The sequence below is a fragment of the Chiloscyllium punctatum genome, chromosome 9, assembly GCF_047496795.1.
Source record: "Chiloscyllium punctatum isolate Juve2018m chromosome 9, sChiPun1.3, whole genome shotgun sequence".
Lineage (NCBI taxonomy): Eukaryota > Metazoa > Chordata > Chondrichthyes > Orectolobiformes > Hemiscylliidae > Chiloscyllium > Chiloscyllium punctatum.
The window spans coordinates 96,302,250-96,321,322 of record NC_092747.1 but is presented as its reverse complement, the minus strand read 5'-3'; the positions used below and the strand labels follow the sequence as shown (position 1 = coordinate 96,321,322).

General features: G+C 39.3%; 1 protein-coding gene across 5 annotated transcripts in view; it reads right to left on the bottom strand.

Annotated features, from left to right (window-relative positions):
• The window catches only part of rbm26 (RNA binding motif protein 26), a 76,752-nt gene that overhangs the window by 36,731 nt on the left and 20,948 nt on the right, over positions 1-19,073 (bottom strand). For 3 of the 5 annotated variants that reach the window (XM_072577913.1, XM_072577915.1, XM_072577917.1), the window contains 6 exons: positions 16,065-16,322; positions 15,397-15,636; positions 13,745-13,888; positions 5,929-6,069; positions 3,687-3,825; positions 1,068-1,227 (listed from right to left, as the gene is read on the bottom strand). In XM_072577913.1, coding sequence (XP_072434014.1) covers positions 1,068-1,227; positions 3,687-3,825; positions 5,929-6,069; positions 13,745-13,888; positions 15,397-15,636; positions 16,065-16,322 — 1,082 coding nt within the window. The remainder of the gene's footprint in view (positions 1-1,067; positions 1,228-3,686; positions 3,826-5,928; positions 6,070-13,744; positions 13,889-15,396; positions 15,637-16,064; positions 16,323-19,073) is intronic. The other 2 variants (XM_072577914.1, XM_072577916.1) reach the window with 1 other exon arrangement.

The window sequence follows — 19,073 nt, the reverse complement described above, 5'->3', positions numbered from 1 at the left end:
ATATGGCTCCAAATTTTTAACACTAAATTCATTAAGGATATTATAAACTGATACTAAAAAGTACAAAATCAAGAATGTTTGCAGAAAATCTCAGTCCACATGAATTCTTTCATAAGCTAGGACACAAGGATTGTTTAACAGGGTTGGACAATTCATTGCTAGCAGCAAGGTGACTAACAAAATTAGTATTGTAAAACTAATATACTACTGCTGTTTATGAAGAGAGATAATCCAAGTAATTTCAGCCCGGTTATCATACATATCTATGGTAGGAAAGAATTCAAGGATCTTTAACAAAAACTTACAAATGTGTGGAGACAAAAAGATAATAGATAAATAGCCAGCATTTATTTCAAAATGGGCAATGGTGTTACAATAAATTTCAGGTTTCTTTCAGGAACAATGGAAAAATTGCAATGGATATATTGTAAATGGACTTTAGGGAAGTCTCCTGGAAAAATACAACACAAGAGATTGCCAGAGAAAAATATGTATTTAGAAATGGGGGACAGGTTGGCAAATCAAGTTTAAAATTGGTTCGAGAAAAATGGGAAAAGGTTACGGTTAATATTTAATTTTAACTGTGGGTACCAATGTCCCTCACTGATAAGTTCAGATTTTCAAATTTAAAGGCAACCACAACTGCAAATAGATTTATGCAAAGAAAGAGATACACAAGGATTAAATTCTCAGTTTGGGATTGATCTCAAAATGCATGGCAACATCAAATACAGAATCACAGTTATCATATCATAAATATACTCATAGCACCATCTACAGGTGCAACTCAATGAAAAGAACACTTTCTAAAACTGGCATCATTTCAAGAACTTCATCAAATGCTGAGAAAATTAATAATCTATACAGATCAATGAGGTCTCAGAGTTCACTCTAGGAATTTGCTGAGTTAGGAAATCTCAGCAGATCAGCAACTGACGATTCATTTGGATTTAGTATTCCTTGTTTTAAGGAGGCCATATGGCTCGGAACAAAGTGTACAGAGACAGAGGGTGAAAGCAGGACTAGACAGGCAATGAAGCCCTTTAGAATTTTCTTTGCATTCCCACCTGTAAATTTACAATTGTGCCAAATTTGCTGAAGTGTTCATTAAGTTTGCTGATGTTATTTAACTCCTGTGGAACCCTCCGAAGTTCAAGCTTGGTGTTTTCAACCCCATATTGTGGTTTCTTTTGAAATCCTTGGTTGTTGGCCTTGTTGAAATTCGACCTGTTGATACAAATAGGCAGATCATGTTAACCTAAATCTTTATTAAAAATTAACTGCAAAATACACATCATGACTCAGTCAAAATATGTGTTAAAATTTGTTTAAGGCTCAAATATTTTTGGCAGCTAGGTATTTTGCTTGCTAAGATCTCCAAACCCATTGAAAGTAGTGAATTACTAGGTCTACCATATTCAAACTGATTCTTCAAAACAGCTGTATCGATAGAGCATTCCTTTTGTACAGCAGTAGTGGCCTGATTTTAACTTATAAATAATTAATTCTGAAAAATTGTTGAAAGGAATTCCACTGATAACACACAATAAGGAAATCAATTCAATAAAGCCTTCAATTTGATAATCAGTCTCAGCTCATAATGGATTGAAAATTCTTTTAACTTATTGATGTATTTTACAGATTGTCATAAACCTTACAAAAGCAAGAATCACACCGCACAAGATTTCACTGGAAAACACATTATGCCTTGGAAAGAACTGAAAATCTAAAGAAATAAGACCAACCACAATATTCCATCAAATGATTTAGACAATTACTACTCCCAATGTAAATTCACTGGTGTTTCTAAGGACCACATTTTATTAAACAAGTCTGATGATAAATGACTGATTGCAGGTTATGGGAGTTTCACTGAAACCATACTAAACGTGGAATAAGTAACACATTGGTACATTTGGTGTTTATACTCTTGAGAGTTTCTGTTAGTCCAAAACTGAAGTCAACATGGTGAAGAAGTGAAGACTCATTGAATAATGGGTCCCAAATAGTTTTTGGCAAATCTCAAAACTGAAAAAACCATGCTCTTAATTTCCTTTTATTTCTATAAATAAAAGGATTTTAAAATCTGTGGGTACCAATGTCCCAACTTAATTTATCTTTGTATCTCAATGCTTTACTGACCATATGATACCACATGTCTCTTCACACTGATTTAACAAGGGCTTAGCAGGGTTCCTTCTGCTTGGCGGGAAACTTAGAGATCTGTATTATAATCTTAGTATAATGGATAATTATTTAAGACTGAGATGAGAAGTTTCTTAGCTCAAAAGGGTCTTGAATCTTTGGAATTTTCTATCCCAGAACAATGCGGGATGTTCCACCATTGACTATAGTTAAGACACAGAGAGACAACTTTTGGTACGTTACAGAATCTACAGTTACAAGTTCACTTTATCCTCCCTCTTGTAGGATTATAAAACCCTGTAATATCTTCATTTAATGTAGGAAAATTTACTCTTTCAAATGATAGAAAAAGATGGCTGAAAAGGAAAGAAGGAACAGTGTTGTTTTAGTTTAGCCTGCAAATTCTCCAGTCATAGAGGGGTACAGCACGGAAACAACTCATCCATGCCAACCAGATAACCCAACACTTCAGGTTATTGCTTTTGGATGGGGAAATCAAGCCATGGTGCTCAATCCCCATTTGCACATTTCCAGCAGGGAATGGTCAGCGGGCAATGCGTAATTCTATTATCTTTGCTAATATTTCCCCACCACATATCATGACGGTTGAAGAACTACAACATCAATATACCACACAGTATAATTGAATCTGACTAACTAATTCAAATGAAATCAAAGACTAAACATAGGAGTTGTAGATCCATGTGGCTTAAGTTAGATTAGATTAGATTAGATTACATTACAGTGTGGAAACAGGCCCTTCGGCCCAACAAGTCCACACCGACCCACCGAAGCGTAACCCACCCATACCCCTACATTTACCCCTTACCTAACACTACGGGGCAATTTAGCATGGCCAATTCACCTGACCTGCACATCTTTGGACTGTGGGAGGAAACCGGAGCACCCGTAGGAAACCCACGCATACACGGGGAGAACGTGCAAACTCCACACAGTCAGTCGCCTGAGGCGGGAATTGAACCCGGGTCTCTGGCGCTGTGAGGCAGTAGTGCTAACCACTGTGTCACCGTGCCGTGTTGCGTGAAATGGCTAGACAATCAGGAGAAAATAGGCGAATTTCCTTTTATTTTTGAAGTGAAAAGAAATCTCAGCTGTGTAACTGAAATTCAAGAATATGATGGAAAATTGTCATGACATCTAAGTTTATGCAAAACACAACATTGGAATCAACAGTAAATGAGATGTTACAACTGAAATGTACAAACAGGTTAATGACTTCTACACCTTCTTTTAAAACATGCTGTACCTAAAGATGTGAACTGTTCTCAATAATTTAAGGTAATAACTTAGAGTGAGGCTCAAAGTAAGTTTATTACATAAAGTAAAATGGATATGATACAGTGTTAAATTTTAAATGCACAACCACGCATTTCACTAGGGGAAGCCCATGAAAAGTTTACACCTCGTTACCCCAACTTTTTGAAAAGGTCAGTAACAGTAAGTTTACAATGTGCATTTGTAATACCAAGAAAACTGTTTAAAGTAACAATATGCAAGAAAAATTGAAAATCAAACTTTACTTGTCAAACCAGGATTTCTTCACAGGGACTCCTTCAGCAGAAGCCCCAATTGTACGTTTCCTGGACTCAGAATCCACCACTATTCTCATGTTGTTGTTGTTATTAACAGGTTTTTCTGTTTTCACAGTAATATTTACAGCTAGAATGTGAACAGGTAGAAGTAAGTTTCAAGACCAGAACATACTTCACTGATATCTTACCCTGCCATCAAGTCTTTTTCATGATTTAGATAGAAATATTTTAGGTGCATGGGAAGCAGTAATTAAAGATGTAACTTCTTTGTGATTTTTGAGAAGATTTGTAGCTCAGGTTCAGGTTGTAAGTTTGCTCGCTGAGCTAGTAGGCTTGTTCTTAAACGTTTTGTCACCATGCTAGGTAACATCACCAGTGAAACGCTGGTGTTCTGTCCTGCGTTCTATTTGAGTGTCTTGGTCTATTAAGGTGGGGGGGGGGGGGGGGGGTATGATATCATTTCCGGTTCTTTTTCTTTTTCTCTAAATGGGGTCCAAATCAATGTGTTTATGGTTTGAATACGAGGCTTCTAGGAATTCCCGAGCGCATCTTTGTTTAGCCTGTCCTAGGATGGATGCGCTGTCCCAGTCAAAGTGGTGTCCTTCTTCGTCAGTATGTAAGGATACCAGTGATAATTGGTCATGTCCTTTGGTAGCTAGTTGGTGCTTGTGTATCCTGGTGGCTAGTTTCCTGCCTGCCTGTTTGATGTACTTTTTGTTGTAGTTCTTGCAGGGTATTTTGTGTATGACATTCGTTTTGGAGACCAGCATCTACAGGAAAGCAACACACACACACACACACACACACACACACACCAGATTCTCAACTGCAGGAGTAATCATCCCAACACCCACAAATGAAGCTGCATCAGGACATTACTTAAATGGGCCACAACACACTGCAGCACACAGGAAATACAAGCAGCAGAAAAAAAATACCTACACAACAGATTCAAGAACAACAGGTACCTGATAAACACAGTCCGCTAGACAAACAAGTCACAACACGCCCAGAGACTCTAGCCACACTGCCATATATCAAAGACATCTTGGAGATAACGACCAGACTACTCCAACCCTTTGGCATCATGGTAGCCCACAAACCTACCAATGCACAAACAGCTACTGGGGAACCTCAAGGATCCGATACCAACAGCCAGCAAAACAAATGTCATACACAAAACATTCTGCAAGGACTACACACACTACAATGGACACACGGGCAGAAAACTCATCACTAGGATACACGAGCACCAACGAGCCACCAAAAGACATGACCAAGTATCACTGGTATCCTTACACACAAAGGAGGACACCACTTCAATTGGGACAACATATCTATCCGAGGACAGGCTAAACAGAGACATGCACAGCAGTTCTTTTGAGGCCTGGCATTCAAACTGAACTCCACCAGTAACACATCGATTTGGACCCCATCTACCAACCTCTGAGAAAGAGAACCGGAAATGATATCACGTACCTTAACAGACCAAGACATAAATAAAAAGCAGTTCAGAACACCAGCGTTTCACCAGAGGCTCACTGATAATGTCTAAGAATAAACCTGCCAGCTCAGCGAGCAAACTTACAATCTGGTAACTTATGTTTACATATCATCTTTAAGTACAGGGGGTGAAAAGAACCTAATCAGGTACAGACACTGAACTGAAGGAGGAGTGAGGAAGGATCGGAAAAGTAGGCTGTCATAAGCAACTTAAAAAGGAGAGAGATAATAGAATGGAGAAGCTTAAAAATAAATCTCCAAAACTGGGACCAAAGCCAGAAATGGTGGGGTAAAGGCAGATTTGATGCCATCACAAAAAGAAAATGATTTGTTTTATGCAGAGGCTGAGACAACAAAGGAGAGAGGGAGCAATCATAATACAGTGAGAAACTCTGGTTCTGGGTAAGGGAGTTTAGTATAGAACAATGATTTTAAATCAGAGTCAAGCTGGTGCATGGAACAAGGCAAGGTACAGGAGGAGGAGAAAATACCAAAGAAATAGAAGAAAGACAATAAGGTATAATTTGATATTGATCAAACCACACTGTAGAAGCTCGAGAAGAACAGGTAGTACATGTAACCAGACAGGATGGTTGTTACCACATACAAGGTCAAACTACTAAAATACATTCGGTTAAGTGAGCTAAAATACAAGTTTTGTAGGAGGATATGATTTCTATGATTCTACCTAAAGAGAGCAGATTTTTAGAACTAACTTCTACATTACCTCGTGGTGGTAGATCCATATCCCCAGATGTAAGTCCAATTAAGTTAGGTCTTTGGCTGTGTACCCTGTGTCTGTAAACAGGTCTTGAAGTACTGGTTATACTTGGTGCTTCAGGATTATATCCATCAGTTTCATAGGTTTCTACAGTCAAAAACAAACAAGAGTGAACTGGAGACCAATCCTCATTATCACTAGTGATATTCAGTTGCAAGCAAAACTACGTTGATGTAATGTGGATGTAGGTTTGTTCGCTAAGCAGCTAGGTTCATTTCCAGACGTTTCGTTACCTTACTAGAGTCATAGAAATGTACAGCATGGAAACAGACCCTTCAGTCCAACACGTCCATGCCGACCAGATATCCCAACCCAATCTAATTCCACCTGCCAGCACCCGGCCCATATCCCTCCAAACCCTTCCTATTCATATACCCATCCAAATGCCTATTAAATATTGTAATTGTACCAGCCTCTACCACTTTCTCGGTCAGCTCATTCCATACACGTACCATTCTCTGCGTGAAAAAGTTGCCCTGTAGGTCCCTTTTATATCTTTCCCCCCTTGCCCTCTAGTTCTGCACTGCCCCACTCCAGGGAAAAGACTTTGCATATTTACCCTATCCATGCTCCTCATAGTTTTGGAAACTTCTGTAAGGTCACTCCTTAGCCTCCGACGCTCCATGGAAAACAGCCCCAGCCTGTTCAGCCTCTCTCTATAGCTCAAATCCTCCAACCCTGGCAACATCCTTGTAAACCTTTTCTGAACCCTTTCAAGTTTCATAACATCTTTCCGATAGGAAGGAGACCAGAATTGCACGCAATATTCCAACAATGGCCTAACCAATGTCCTTTACAGCCGCAACGTAACCTCCCAACTCCTGTACTCAATACTCTGACCAATAAAGGAAAGCATACCAAATGCCTTCTTCACTATCCTATCTAGCTGCAACTCCACTTTCAAGGAGCTATGAACCTGCACTCCAAGGTCTCTTTGTTCAGCAACACTCCCTAGGACCTTACCATTAAGTGTCTAAGTCCTGCTAAGATTTGCATTCCCAAAATGCAGCACCTTGCATTTATCTTAATTAAACTCTATCTGCCACTTCTCAGCCCATTGGCCCATCTGGCCAAGATCCTATTGTAATCTGAGGTAACCCTCTTCGCTGTCCACTACACCTCCAATTTTGGTGTCACCTGCAAACTTATTAACTGTACCTCTCATGCTCACATCCAAATCATTTATGCAAATAACAAAAAGTAGAGGACTCAGCACCAATCATTGTGGCACTCCACTGGTCACAGGCTTCCAGTCTGAAAAACAACCCTTCACCACCACCCTGTGTCTTCTACCTTTGAGCCAGTTCTGTATCCAAATGGCGAGTTCTCCCTGTATTCCATGAGATCTAACCGTGCTAACCAGTCTCCCATGGGGAACCATGTCGAACACCTTACTGAAGTCCACATAGATCACATCTAGCACTCTGTGCATGGGAAGTAACAAAGGAATTGATGAGGGCAAAGTCAAGTTGACTATGCCTAATCGCTGCTCGTTGGATGCTGCCTGAACTGCTGTGCTCTTCCAGCACATCTAATCTAGTATTTGGTTTTCAGCATCTGCAGTCATTGTTTTTACCTTATCCCTAATCAGTCCTTGCCTTTCCAAATAAATGTACATTCTGTCCCTCAGGATTCCCTCCAACAACTTGCCCACCACTGAGTCAGGTTAACTGGCTTGCCCTTACCACCCTTCTAAAACAGTGGCACCACGCTTGCCAACCTCTAGTCTTCTGGCACCTCACCTATGACTATCGATGACACAAATATCTCAGCAAGAGGCAAGAGGCCCAGCAATCGCTTCTCCAGCTTCCCACAGAGTTCGAGGGCACACCTGATTAGGTCCTGGAGATTTATCCACCTTTACCTGTTTCAAGACATCCAGCACTTCCTCCTCTGTAATATGGACATTTTGCAAGATGTCACCATCTATTTCCCAACAGTCTATATCTGCCATATCCTTTTCCACAGTAAATACAGATGCAAAATACTCATTTAGTATCTCCCCCATTTTCTGCGGCTCCACACAAAGGCCACCTTGCTGATCTTTGAGGGGTCCTATTCTCCCCCTAGTTACCCTTTTGTCCTTAATGTATTTGTAAAAACCCTTTGGATTCTCCTTAATTCTATTTGCCAAAGCTATCTCATGTTCCCGTTTTGCCCTCACGATTTCCCTCATTCGTGTACTCCTACTTCCTTTACACTCTAAGGATTCACTCGATCTATCCTGTCTATACCTTACATATGCTTCCTTCTTTATCTTAACAAAGCCCTCAATTTTTTTAGTCACCCAGCATTCCCTATACCTACCAGCCTTTCCTTTCACCCTAACAGGAATATACTTTCTCTGGTTTCTTGTTACCTAATTTCTGAAGGCGTCCCATTTTCCAGCCGTCCCTTTACCTGCGAACATCTGCCCCAAATCAGCTTTCGAAAGTTCGTGCCTAATCTCATCAAAATTGGCCTTTCTCCAATTTAGAACTTCAACTTTTAGATCTGGTCTATCCTTTTCCCTCATTATTTTAAATCTAATAGAATTATGGTCGCCGGCCCCAAAGTGCTCTCCCATTGACACCTCAGTCACCTACCCTGCCTTATTTCCCAAGGGTAGGTCAGGTTTTGCGCCTGCTCTAGTAGGGACATCCACACACTGAATCAGAAGATTGTCTTGTACACACTTAACAAATTCCTCTCCATCTAAACCCTTAACACTATGGCAGTCCCAGTCGATGTTTGGAAAGTTAAAATCCCCTTCCATAACCACCCTATTATTCTTACAGATAGCTGAGATCTCCTTACAAGTTAGTTTCTCAATTTCCCTCTGACTATTAGGGGGTCTATAATACAATCCCAATAAGGTTATCATCCCTTTCTTATTCCTCAGTTGAAATAAATAAAATAAATGCAGTTTAATTTGTTAGTCCTATCTTGTCCCTGCTTGCCCTAACTGTTTGACTCGCTTTTGTTCTCAATTGTACGAGTCTTGGATTGATCTCTTTCTTCACTATCTCCCTGTGTCCCATCCCACCCCTCCCCCCCACCTTACTAGTTTGAATCCTCCAGAGCAGCTCTAGCAAATTTCCCTGCCAGTATATAGTTCCCTTCCAATCTAGGTACAACCCGTCCTTCTTGTACAGGTCACGTCTACCCCAAAAGAGATTCTAACGATCCAAAAATGTGATTTCTTCTGCATACACTAGCTCCTCAGCCATGCATTCATTTGCTTTATCCTATTCCTGCCCTCACTAGCTCGTAGCACTGGGAGTAATCCAGATATTACTCCTCTCAAGGACCTCCTTTTTAAATTTCTGCCTAACTCTCTGTAATCTCCCTTCAGAATCTCAACATTTTCCCTTTCTATGTCGTTGGTTCCAATGTGGACAATGACCTCCTGCTGGCCCCTCTCCCCCGTGAGAACATTCTACACCCTCTCTGAGGCATCCTTGATCCTGGCACCAGAGAAGCAACACACCATTCTGCTTTTTCACTGCTGGCCACAGAAACGGCTATCTGTACCTCGGACTACAGAATCCCCTAACACAACTGATCTCTTGGAACCAGATGTACCCCTCGTTGTATTAGAGCCAGTCTCAATACCAGAAACTTGGCTGTTCATGCTACGTTCCCCTGAGAATCCATCACCCCCTACATTTTCCAAAACAGCATACCTGTTTGAAATGGATATACCAACAAAAGACTTCTGCACTAGTTGCCTCCCTCTCTTACCTTTCCTAGAGTTAACCCATCTATATGACTGCATTTGAGACTTTCCCCCTTCCTATAACTGCCATCCGTCACACACTGTTGCTGTTGCAAATTCCTCATTGCTTCTAACTGTCTCTCCAACTGATCTGTTAAGATTTGCAGCTACAGTATTTATGACAGATATAATCCGCAGTAACTCTCAAACTCTGTTTAAACTCTCACACCTGACAAAAAGTAGATATCACTCTATTAAAGGCCATTTTTGCTCCTTAACAATCCAAAGACCCAGAAAATAACACCATCTTGTTCCTCTCCAAACCACTGCCCCAGGTTAAATTAATAATTATGGCTTATATTTTAAGTTTAGTCAAGTATATCTCAAAAAACTTATAATTAAGAAAGAATCCACTCTACTCACTACTGCAGATTCTCTGTAGGCCACACTTAAAACAACAATTAACTTAACTGATTCTGTACTATGAACTTCGCCCAACAGTTCCTCCAAGATCAGTTGTGAATTTCACTGTTTGTTACTTTTCCCAGATGCACTCCGATGTCCAACGATACATGAATTCAAACAGCAAAGGTGGTAACTGTGCAGGTTCTCTCTCTCTTTCCTGCAATGACCTCACCATGTGCTTCCTTTGTCTGTCTGTTCTTCTCCCTTTTGAAACTGCTGTTGTTTTGACTTTCTTCAGTGGGCCTCAGGTGAAGCAATGCTGAAACTTTCTGCTTTCTATTAATATGTTTGGGTTTCTTTGGGTCAGTGATGTCATTTCCTGTGGTGATGCCATTTCCTGCGGTGAAGTCACTTCCGGTTCCTTTTCTCAGGGGGTGATAGATGGGGTCTAACTCGATGCGTTTGTTGACAGAGTTCTGTTTGGAATGCCATGCTTCTCGGAATTCTCATGCATGTCTTTGTTTGGCTTGTCCTAGGACGGATGTCCTTTGGCCCAGTCAAAGAGATGTCCTTCCTCAACCGTATGTGAGGATACTAGTGAGAGGGTCATGTCTTTTTGTGGCTAGTTGGTGTTCATGTATCCTGGTGGCTAGTTTTCTGCCTGTTTGTCCAATGTAGTGTTTGTTACAGTCCTTCCATGGTATTTTGTAAATGACGTTAGTTTTGCTCATTGTCTGTATAGGGTCTTTCAAGTTCATTAGCTGCTGTTTTAGTGTGTTGGTGGCTTCCATGATGCCAAGGGGTCAGAGTAGTCTGGCAGTCATTTCAGAGATGCCTCTGATGTAGAGGAGACTGGCTAGGGTTTCTGGACATGCTTTGTCTGTTTGTTTGGGTTTCTTGCTGAGAAATCGGCAGACTGCGCTCATTAGGTACCCATTCTTTTTGAATACATGGTATAGGTGATTTTTCTCTGCTTTGCGTAGTTCCTCTGAGCTGCAATGGATGTTGGCTCATTGAAATAATGTTCTGATGCAGCTTTGTTTGTGGGTATTAGGATGATTGCTTCTGTAGTTCAATATTTGGTCTGTATGTGTTATTTTTCTGTAGACGCGGTGTGAAGTTCCCCATTAGCTGTTCGCTCTACTGTGACATCTAGGAATGGCAGTTTGTTATTGTTTTCTTCCTCTTTAGTGAGTTTTATGCCAGTAAGAATATTATTGATGGTCTTGAAGGTTTAGTGATGACAAAGGTGTCATCCATGTAGCGGACCCAGAGTTTGCATTCGATGGTTGGCAGAGCTGTTTGCTCAAATCTCTGCATTACTGCCTCTGCTAAGAACCCTGATATCAGAGATTCCATGGGTGTTCCATTGGTTTGTCTGTAGGTTTTGTTGTTGAAGGTAAAGTGAGTGGTAAGGCATAGGCCCACTAGCTTGATATTCTCCTTGTTGAAGAAGTTAGTGGTGTTTAGTGTATGTGTCTTTGGGTGTTCTAATAGTGTAGTCAGTGTTTCCTTGGCCGGGTTAATGTTGATTGAAGTAAACAGGGCTGTTACATCAAAGGAGACCATCATTTCATCCTCTTCTATCACCACAGGAAATGACATCACCAACCCAAACATATAAATAGAAAGCAGAAATTTTCAGCATTGCTTCGCCTGAGGCCCACTGAAGATGTTACCTAGTACGGTAATGAAACGTCTGGAAATGAACCTTGCTACTCAGCGAGCAAACCTATATCCAAAAACTCAACCAGAGCTACAAATCTTCTCAAAACTCATTTATGTAATGTGTTTTACAAAAATGTAAGAATAAATTAAGATAAGAAACGAGTGTTGAGCTGTGTGCATGTTAGGAGAAATAATCAAAAATACGTAGACACAAGTGAGAAGGAACGATAAGTGGACAGGAAAAAGTTCCAAATTAGGCTGGGGCAGTTAATTGCACAAATGCTGAGGTTGAGACATACAGAAATAGACTCTGAAGATGATACATTTAAAATGACAGTGAAATTAAGCTTATAAATTACAGAAGTACGGATACGAGGCAAGACACCAAGCTAGAAACCAGAATATGATGCTCACAAGGGAAAGGTAATCTGTTACAATTAGCAAGAACACTTGACACAAAAGTAATCTCATTATAAATTATCCTAATTATTGATAGCAGGTATGTGTCAATGAATCAGCACACCTTCAAGTCAGACCCAAACTTATGTCAGTTGTAAGTCTCTCTCACAGCATGCACCTGAATGAGACTCAGATGAATGACTGTATTCTTCTAACATTATGTGATGACACAAAGCAAAAACATGGTATTAACAGAGTGTGTGCTTATGTTTATGTAATGAGCACACACTTTAGTAAGGTAGGTGTAAAATATCTAAATTTAAAGTTGGCGTTCATGTTTTCTTGAAGAAGTGTATTTTTAGGAAAAGTACAAATTCTTCCACAGGTACTACTAAACAGGATAAAGGCCAGACAGTCTTTTGGCAACCTGTAGGCAAGGATAGCATTAGCCACTGCTTTTCTGCATGATTTACCAATCAATGCTTCCAAATAAATAAACATACAGCACTTTTCTTTGGAACAGCACACCAGCAACATCCATCCCCCTCCCGCCACGTCAAACTGCACACACCGATACAGCGATGATTTGCCACCTTAGATATTCTAATATCTTTCTTCGTTTTTCATTTTTAACATTGGACAATAATGTTGCACTCTCAGGATCTAATGTCACAAAATTCTGGCATTACTGGCCTCCTTCAGTTAGATCTTATTTCAACTTAATATGCCTTGAAAAGTCAAGCTTACAGTCAACATGCAATTGACTAAGTTTTAAGCATGACATCTATGTATAACACAAGTCAGTTCAAATAAACATCACAAGACATTAATCATCCTAGCCATCATCATAGCATTGAGATACTGCAAATTTCCAAATACAAGAAAACAAAGTCATCTGACAGGCTATGGTCACATTTGTGATAGTGATAAGTCTAACAAGAAGCAAAATATTCAATTTTGCAGAATGAATTCTAATAACAACGTAATTGTAATAGCCCTTCTTCCTTTTTTTATATCTTGCATAGACAGAATACAAAATTGCATCCTATGCCACAGCAGTGAGCCGTTTACAAAGTATATTCAACCATCCCCTATTCCAAATGTCACATATTGGATTTGGATGGTAACAAACAATGGCGTAATTTTCCCAAACTTGATTACCTTCCTAGTTGGAGAGCATCGAGTGATCTGATAAGAATTCCACATTCTACTCATAACTATTTTTGTACATCACGCACTACAAGTGCATATGCCGACATATCTCTTCATGCCCACAAATTTCTGGTGCATTTTCTGAGGTCCAATTATGATCACTGGTCAATCACCAATAGCTACTCTCCTACATTTAGATTGCTGTCCCTTTGGCTAGTCACTAGTCCACCTCCATGACTAGGACATTAAGGAGTTTCTTAATTTTTAGTCCATGTATATACAATATGTCATAGAATATTCTTGAGTTCTCAAGGCAATTGAAATAAGCTTCCTCAAACTTGAATCCAGGTCAGCATCCTCAAATGCATAATTTGAAAAATAAACGAAAGGAACAGAATGTCTTAATTGGCCTAAAAAAAACTTGACAGATAATTACTCTACCTGCTGTATATGGTGGAGGCTGTGGTGCAGGAGGCTGGTGATGAATTACAGATGTGACAACAGGAGGTACTGAACTTGTAATTGAGCTTGGAGGTGCATCCAAACCAGGAGGTTGAAGTGGTGGTAAAGGTGGTGGTGGACCTACTAAAAGCAAAGTGACAAATTTTAAATGCCAACTGCTCTTCAAGATTGTAAATAAGCAGGTTTTTAAAAACAAAACACTGCAAAACAACGAGATCAAACCCAATTCTCATCAAATTTCAAAAGAAAAACAAACCTGTATTTTAACACCCTTACAATTTTATATTGTTGCTCAAATGCTTCATGGCCAGTGATGTGATCAGTGTTGAAGGCAAACAGAGCAACCAAGTTTCATACAACATAATCTCATTGCTATTTGAAGAACTACCTAATCGAATTAACGAGATAATTTGTTGTTTGCGATATTTATTCATAGTAACTGATGACACTTGACATCAGAAAAATTCACAAATCTTTTATCCATGCTTGAGCAAGCAATAAAAAAGCCTCAAGTTGAACATCTCTCTTGATGGGTAGTGCCAACAGGAAAGCATTCCCTCACAGTATTTTAGTTAAGGTTATGCTCTCGTTCAGGAGTGGGACTTGAATTTACAACATTAAGACTCAGTTACAATAGGGATACCACTGAGTCAAGGTTGAAATACAGAAGCAGTAGTATCTCTTAAGCAGTTATACAGGTTCAAGACTTGAAAAAACAAATTTTGGTTGAAATTCAGTATCTTCAAGACCAAACAAATAGTTCTTGGCCTAATGTGGGTCCTTTTTTGAAACAGGGAAATAAACTGAAGTCACAAATCATCCAAAGGAGTGATGCCTTTACCGAGAATATGGTCATGCCTTATAAGCATGGAAGCAACTGAGGATCACTTTTCTTAAAGAAGTGAAAGGACGGTGATCTCAGTGGGAGACATAATTGTTTTCTTCACTAGATAACACTCCTACTCTTAACCATTGCAACTTGTGAAATAATTCATTTTTTGTATTCTGTTTTCTAACAATCCCATTCCCACAGTCAAAAATCTTTTAATGCATGATGATGGTGAAGGCCTGTAATTTCCTTCTACTGTGTCCAAGTGGCCATTATTTTTTGGAAGTGTGGACAAAATGTTGAATGGGTTAGTAAATGAGAAGTGTTTTAAAACTGTGCCTGATAATGTCTCAACTGTCATTTACATGTACAGTTAGAAAAGTAATCATGGGACAGGAAATTAATGTGAACTGTTAGGTTATTTTTCTGCTCCTACCCTCAAGGATTCTGAGGTTGATTTTGGTGTAAACTGCGTCAGATTATTGTCCCTCAAAAGAAATGCTAATGTCTAAAATATTTGCAAGTAACATGATACAGATAGGATAAAGAAGCTCAAGTAAATTTGAATATAGAAAGGAAATAGTTTGAAAATTGTGAAACTGTAATCTTCTGATGTTCATTCAATGATTCAAAAGGTTGGTACATGCTGAAATATGCCAATATGATTATTCTTGCACACAAGATCATCTCTAGCACATGTTGGACAATAGCTTAATAACATACAATATATGTTGATTAAGTGTTCTGTACTTAGTTTTCTGTTTCTCAAAGCACAAGCACGAACAGAAAGCTCATACCTTACCTGCAACAGGAGGCAGATTGGGTGGTAATGGTCCAGGTGGAGGGACTGGAGGCCTTAGATTAACGGGTGGAGGAGCCAGAATGGGTGGTGGAGGAGGCAGGGGAGGAGGATTTGGTCCCTCAACAACTGAAGACTGTGAGGGGAAAGGCAGCATGCCTGGAAGATTCACATCCTCTACCACTACTGGATCACTTCCGTGGTCAAATGGACACATGTCACCTCTCATACAGAAGCCCTTTTCTGAAAAATGCAAAGTAAGGCAGCATAAAGCACATATAGTCAAAATGATTTCCAACATATTAAAATAAATGTCCACACTAATCTGGAATACATATTTATTTTAACACCACAATACTGTAGCAGCCTCTGAACGGGACACCCCTGTTGTGAGCAAAACATTTCCTTTATCCAGCCATTCTTGTTAAGCAAACACAGCAAAGTGGAGGGAATGAATTGATAGCTATGTCAAATGCAGCATTTCACTGGATAACGTCATTAACTTGTATATATTGTATTTCAAGACTGCTATAATTTCCATTTCCTCCACAAACTTATTCTTGCTTCAATCTCACTGACATCAAATTCAGTAAGCAATACAAGTACAGCATTTAAATTTGGTATTTAAGTGGAGCGACAATCTTTCTAACACTGTGACGATTCTACATTACCATCATAGTCTCGACAGCGTTTCTTTGGAAGTGGCCCCCTTCCATACGAGCTATGATCCATCTGGTCTTCATGGTACTCTGACCAACTCTCTGTAGTAGTGTTACCATGGTGAGCTGGTGCGATGACTGTAATGGCACTACTCAGAGTGGGAACGGGATAATGACCAGATGTCAAGTTTGCCACAGTATTGGGAGTGTAGCCACTTTCTGATGATTCTGTCCGGTCAAGGTCATACTTGGACTTCCCTGAATCCCGCTCTGAAAGAACAAGGGATTCAATATTAAAGTTGTAACTCCTTCACAATAGTTTGTTTTTACAAATTACTAAAAGCCAAAGTAATAGAAATGTTCATAATTGAGACTTTATATATTAGATTTTAAACCTAAAAATAGTTACATTTATGTTTCTCAAAAATAAAAATATTTAACTATAGAATCATAGAATCCCTACAGTGTGGAAACAGGCCCGCACCAACTGTCTAAATAGCATTCCATGCTATCCCTGCAAACATAAACCTCCCATGGCTAACCCAATGAGCTGACACATCCCTGGACACTATGGGCAATTTAGCATGGCCAATCCACCTAACCTGCACATCTTTGGACTGTGGGAGGAAACCAGAGGTGTCCCACGCAAACACAAGAAGAATGTGCAAACTCCATACAGACAGTCACATAGGGGTGGAATTCAGCCTGGGTCCCTGGTGTTGCGAGGCAGCAGTACTAACTACTGAGTCACTGTGCTGCCCTTATCCAACATGATATACAAAAGCAAGCATTTTTCATAAATTTGACAGTTTTAATGAACTTCTGTGAGGTGCCATTCGCACTAAGGACATTAAACTCATTACGCAATAATAAAAAAGTTCTAATGTGAACAGAGTTGGATAGTAACAAGTCACTTGGCAGCAGGACTTCGCATATTGATTAAAAAAAAATTTGTCAAAACTTTTCACCTTGCACTCTACAGGACAAATGCAAGGATGTCAAATTTTAAACAATCACAAAACAAAAGGAGTTGATTGGCAAGTTAACTCTACGGATAAGTTGCCGTCATAGAGAAATATACATAAAATATGCACTTCTGACGCTTCCTAGTAATTCAAAGAACATGCAAGGCTTCAACATAGTCTTTTGTTTGCAGAGAATGGATTCCTCCAAATGAACGCAGCTCACTTGCCAACCAATCAGAAAACTGTTTCCTCTGGCATAAATTTTTGTCACCTTCTGAAATTTGGCATTCCTGCATTTGCTCTAATGAATCTAAGATGCAAGGCTTCACCAACATGCCTCTTTTGAAAAATCAATCTACAGAACTAATTGCTGAATATTAACTACTGAATGCCAGTCAGACAAAGCAAGTTGATAAATTAAAATAAAGAACAGAAAACAAGATTAAACAGGAACTGAATTTTTTCTATTCAACATTATAATATGAAACAGCATGCAACCAAACAATTTTTTACGAGCTTCTTTAGTAAAAGAATTTATAGAAAACAATTCTCAAAATTTGTTTCTCTCAGCTGGTTAAAGGTCTTCAACTCGGTTCTGTCATGCATCTCTTTATTGTTCAGTTAAGACTGTGATTAGATCTTTCAGAGAGTCAACACAGGCATTATGACCACAAGGTCTCCATCTGAGCTCTACCATTCTTTGAATCTACATGGAACGACATCCCTTTAACCTTAAGATTTGTTGCCAGATCAGGCACTCACATCAAGTAAATGTCACAACAGAAAACATTAGTCCTTGATACACGTCAATTTGTAAACTCAAAAGGCCATCTTTTCAATACGTAATTTTCAATTCATGTACAACAAAATAATTTAGATAGCAAAAGAGAGCATGTGTTAAGTTAGGAAGAAATGCACCAGCTGCAGTTCTATGCATTTGTACAAATACACCGTGGAAGATTCAGTGGGATGGCAACAAATCTGTACACAACACAGTTAGGACCCTCTGCATGTAAAATTGCATCTTCAATGTACTAGAAAAAAGTTTGCAAGATACCTCAAGAGAGAGCATTACTGGACAAAGTGTGACAACAAACTATAAGAACACATGACTAAATGTTTGGTAAAGACGCTTGCTTTAAACAGAGTTCTCAAGAGGAAACAGAAGACCTTAAGACCTTGGTAGCTGAAAGGCATGGTCACCGAAGATGCAGCAACAATTTAAGGATGTACAACAATTAGTAAATTGTAGAGATCTTGGAGATTTGCTGGGTTGGAGACAATTAGGAATAAGATAGGGAAAGGTAATGGAGGGATCTGAATAGAAGGATGAAAACTGGGAAACTGAGGCCAGTGCAGGTCAGTGAGCACAGGTGGAATCAAATTTGATGTCAGTTGGTTAATTTTAACAGCTTTTTGAAGTGCAAGTTTATGGTGCACCACAAGTCCCTCCTAAACTGAAAGCACATTGACATAATGACACATTGAGAAGAAATTACACAATCACTAAGATATTTCAGCAGCTTGTGGAATAATTTTGCACCATACATCAAAATATCATAAAGACGTGATAATGGTACTCAAAACTATAAAACCTTTTGTGCAATACGTTTAAATTAAAACTTTGGATCTTGCTACAGTAAGTAATTAAATGAATTTGAATTATAACTTTTCCAGAACAGCACATTATAGCAGTCTAAAATGAACTCTCAACATTCCAGGTTATCAGCAATGCCTGCCTGCAGTAACCTTGCTGGAAACATGCTTGCTTGCTTATTTTTCTCCACTATAAGTACCTCATCAACTGACCTGGAATACACACTATTAAGGGTAGAAAGAACAATCTTACATTCTACCTTTCCATAAATGCACAATGCAGCCAAGCTATTGAATAAAAGCTTCAAGCTAAGAAAGCAAACAGTTTCACAAAAAGAAAGCTACAAATTATGGGCAAGTTTCAATAAAAGCAAAATGTTTTGTATACATATGCATGGAAACCTACTTCTTGCTGCTCAACTCATGTTACAAACAGACCATTGAGGCTTCTCACTTTCTT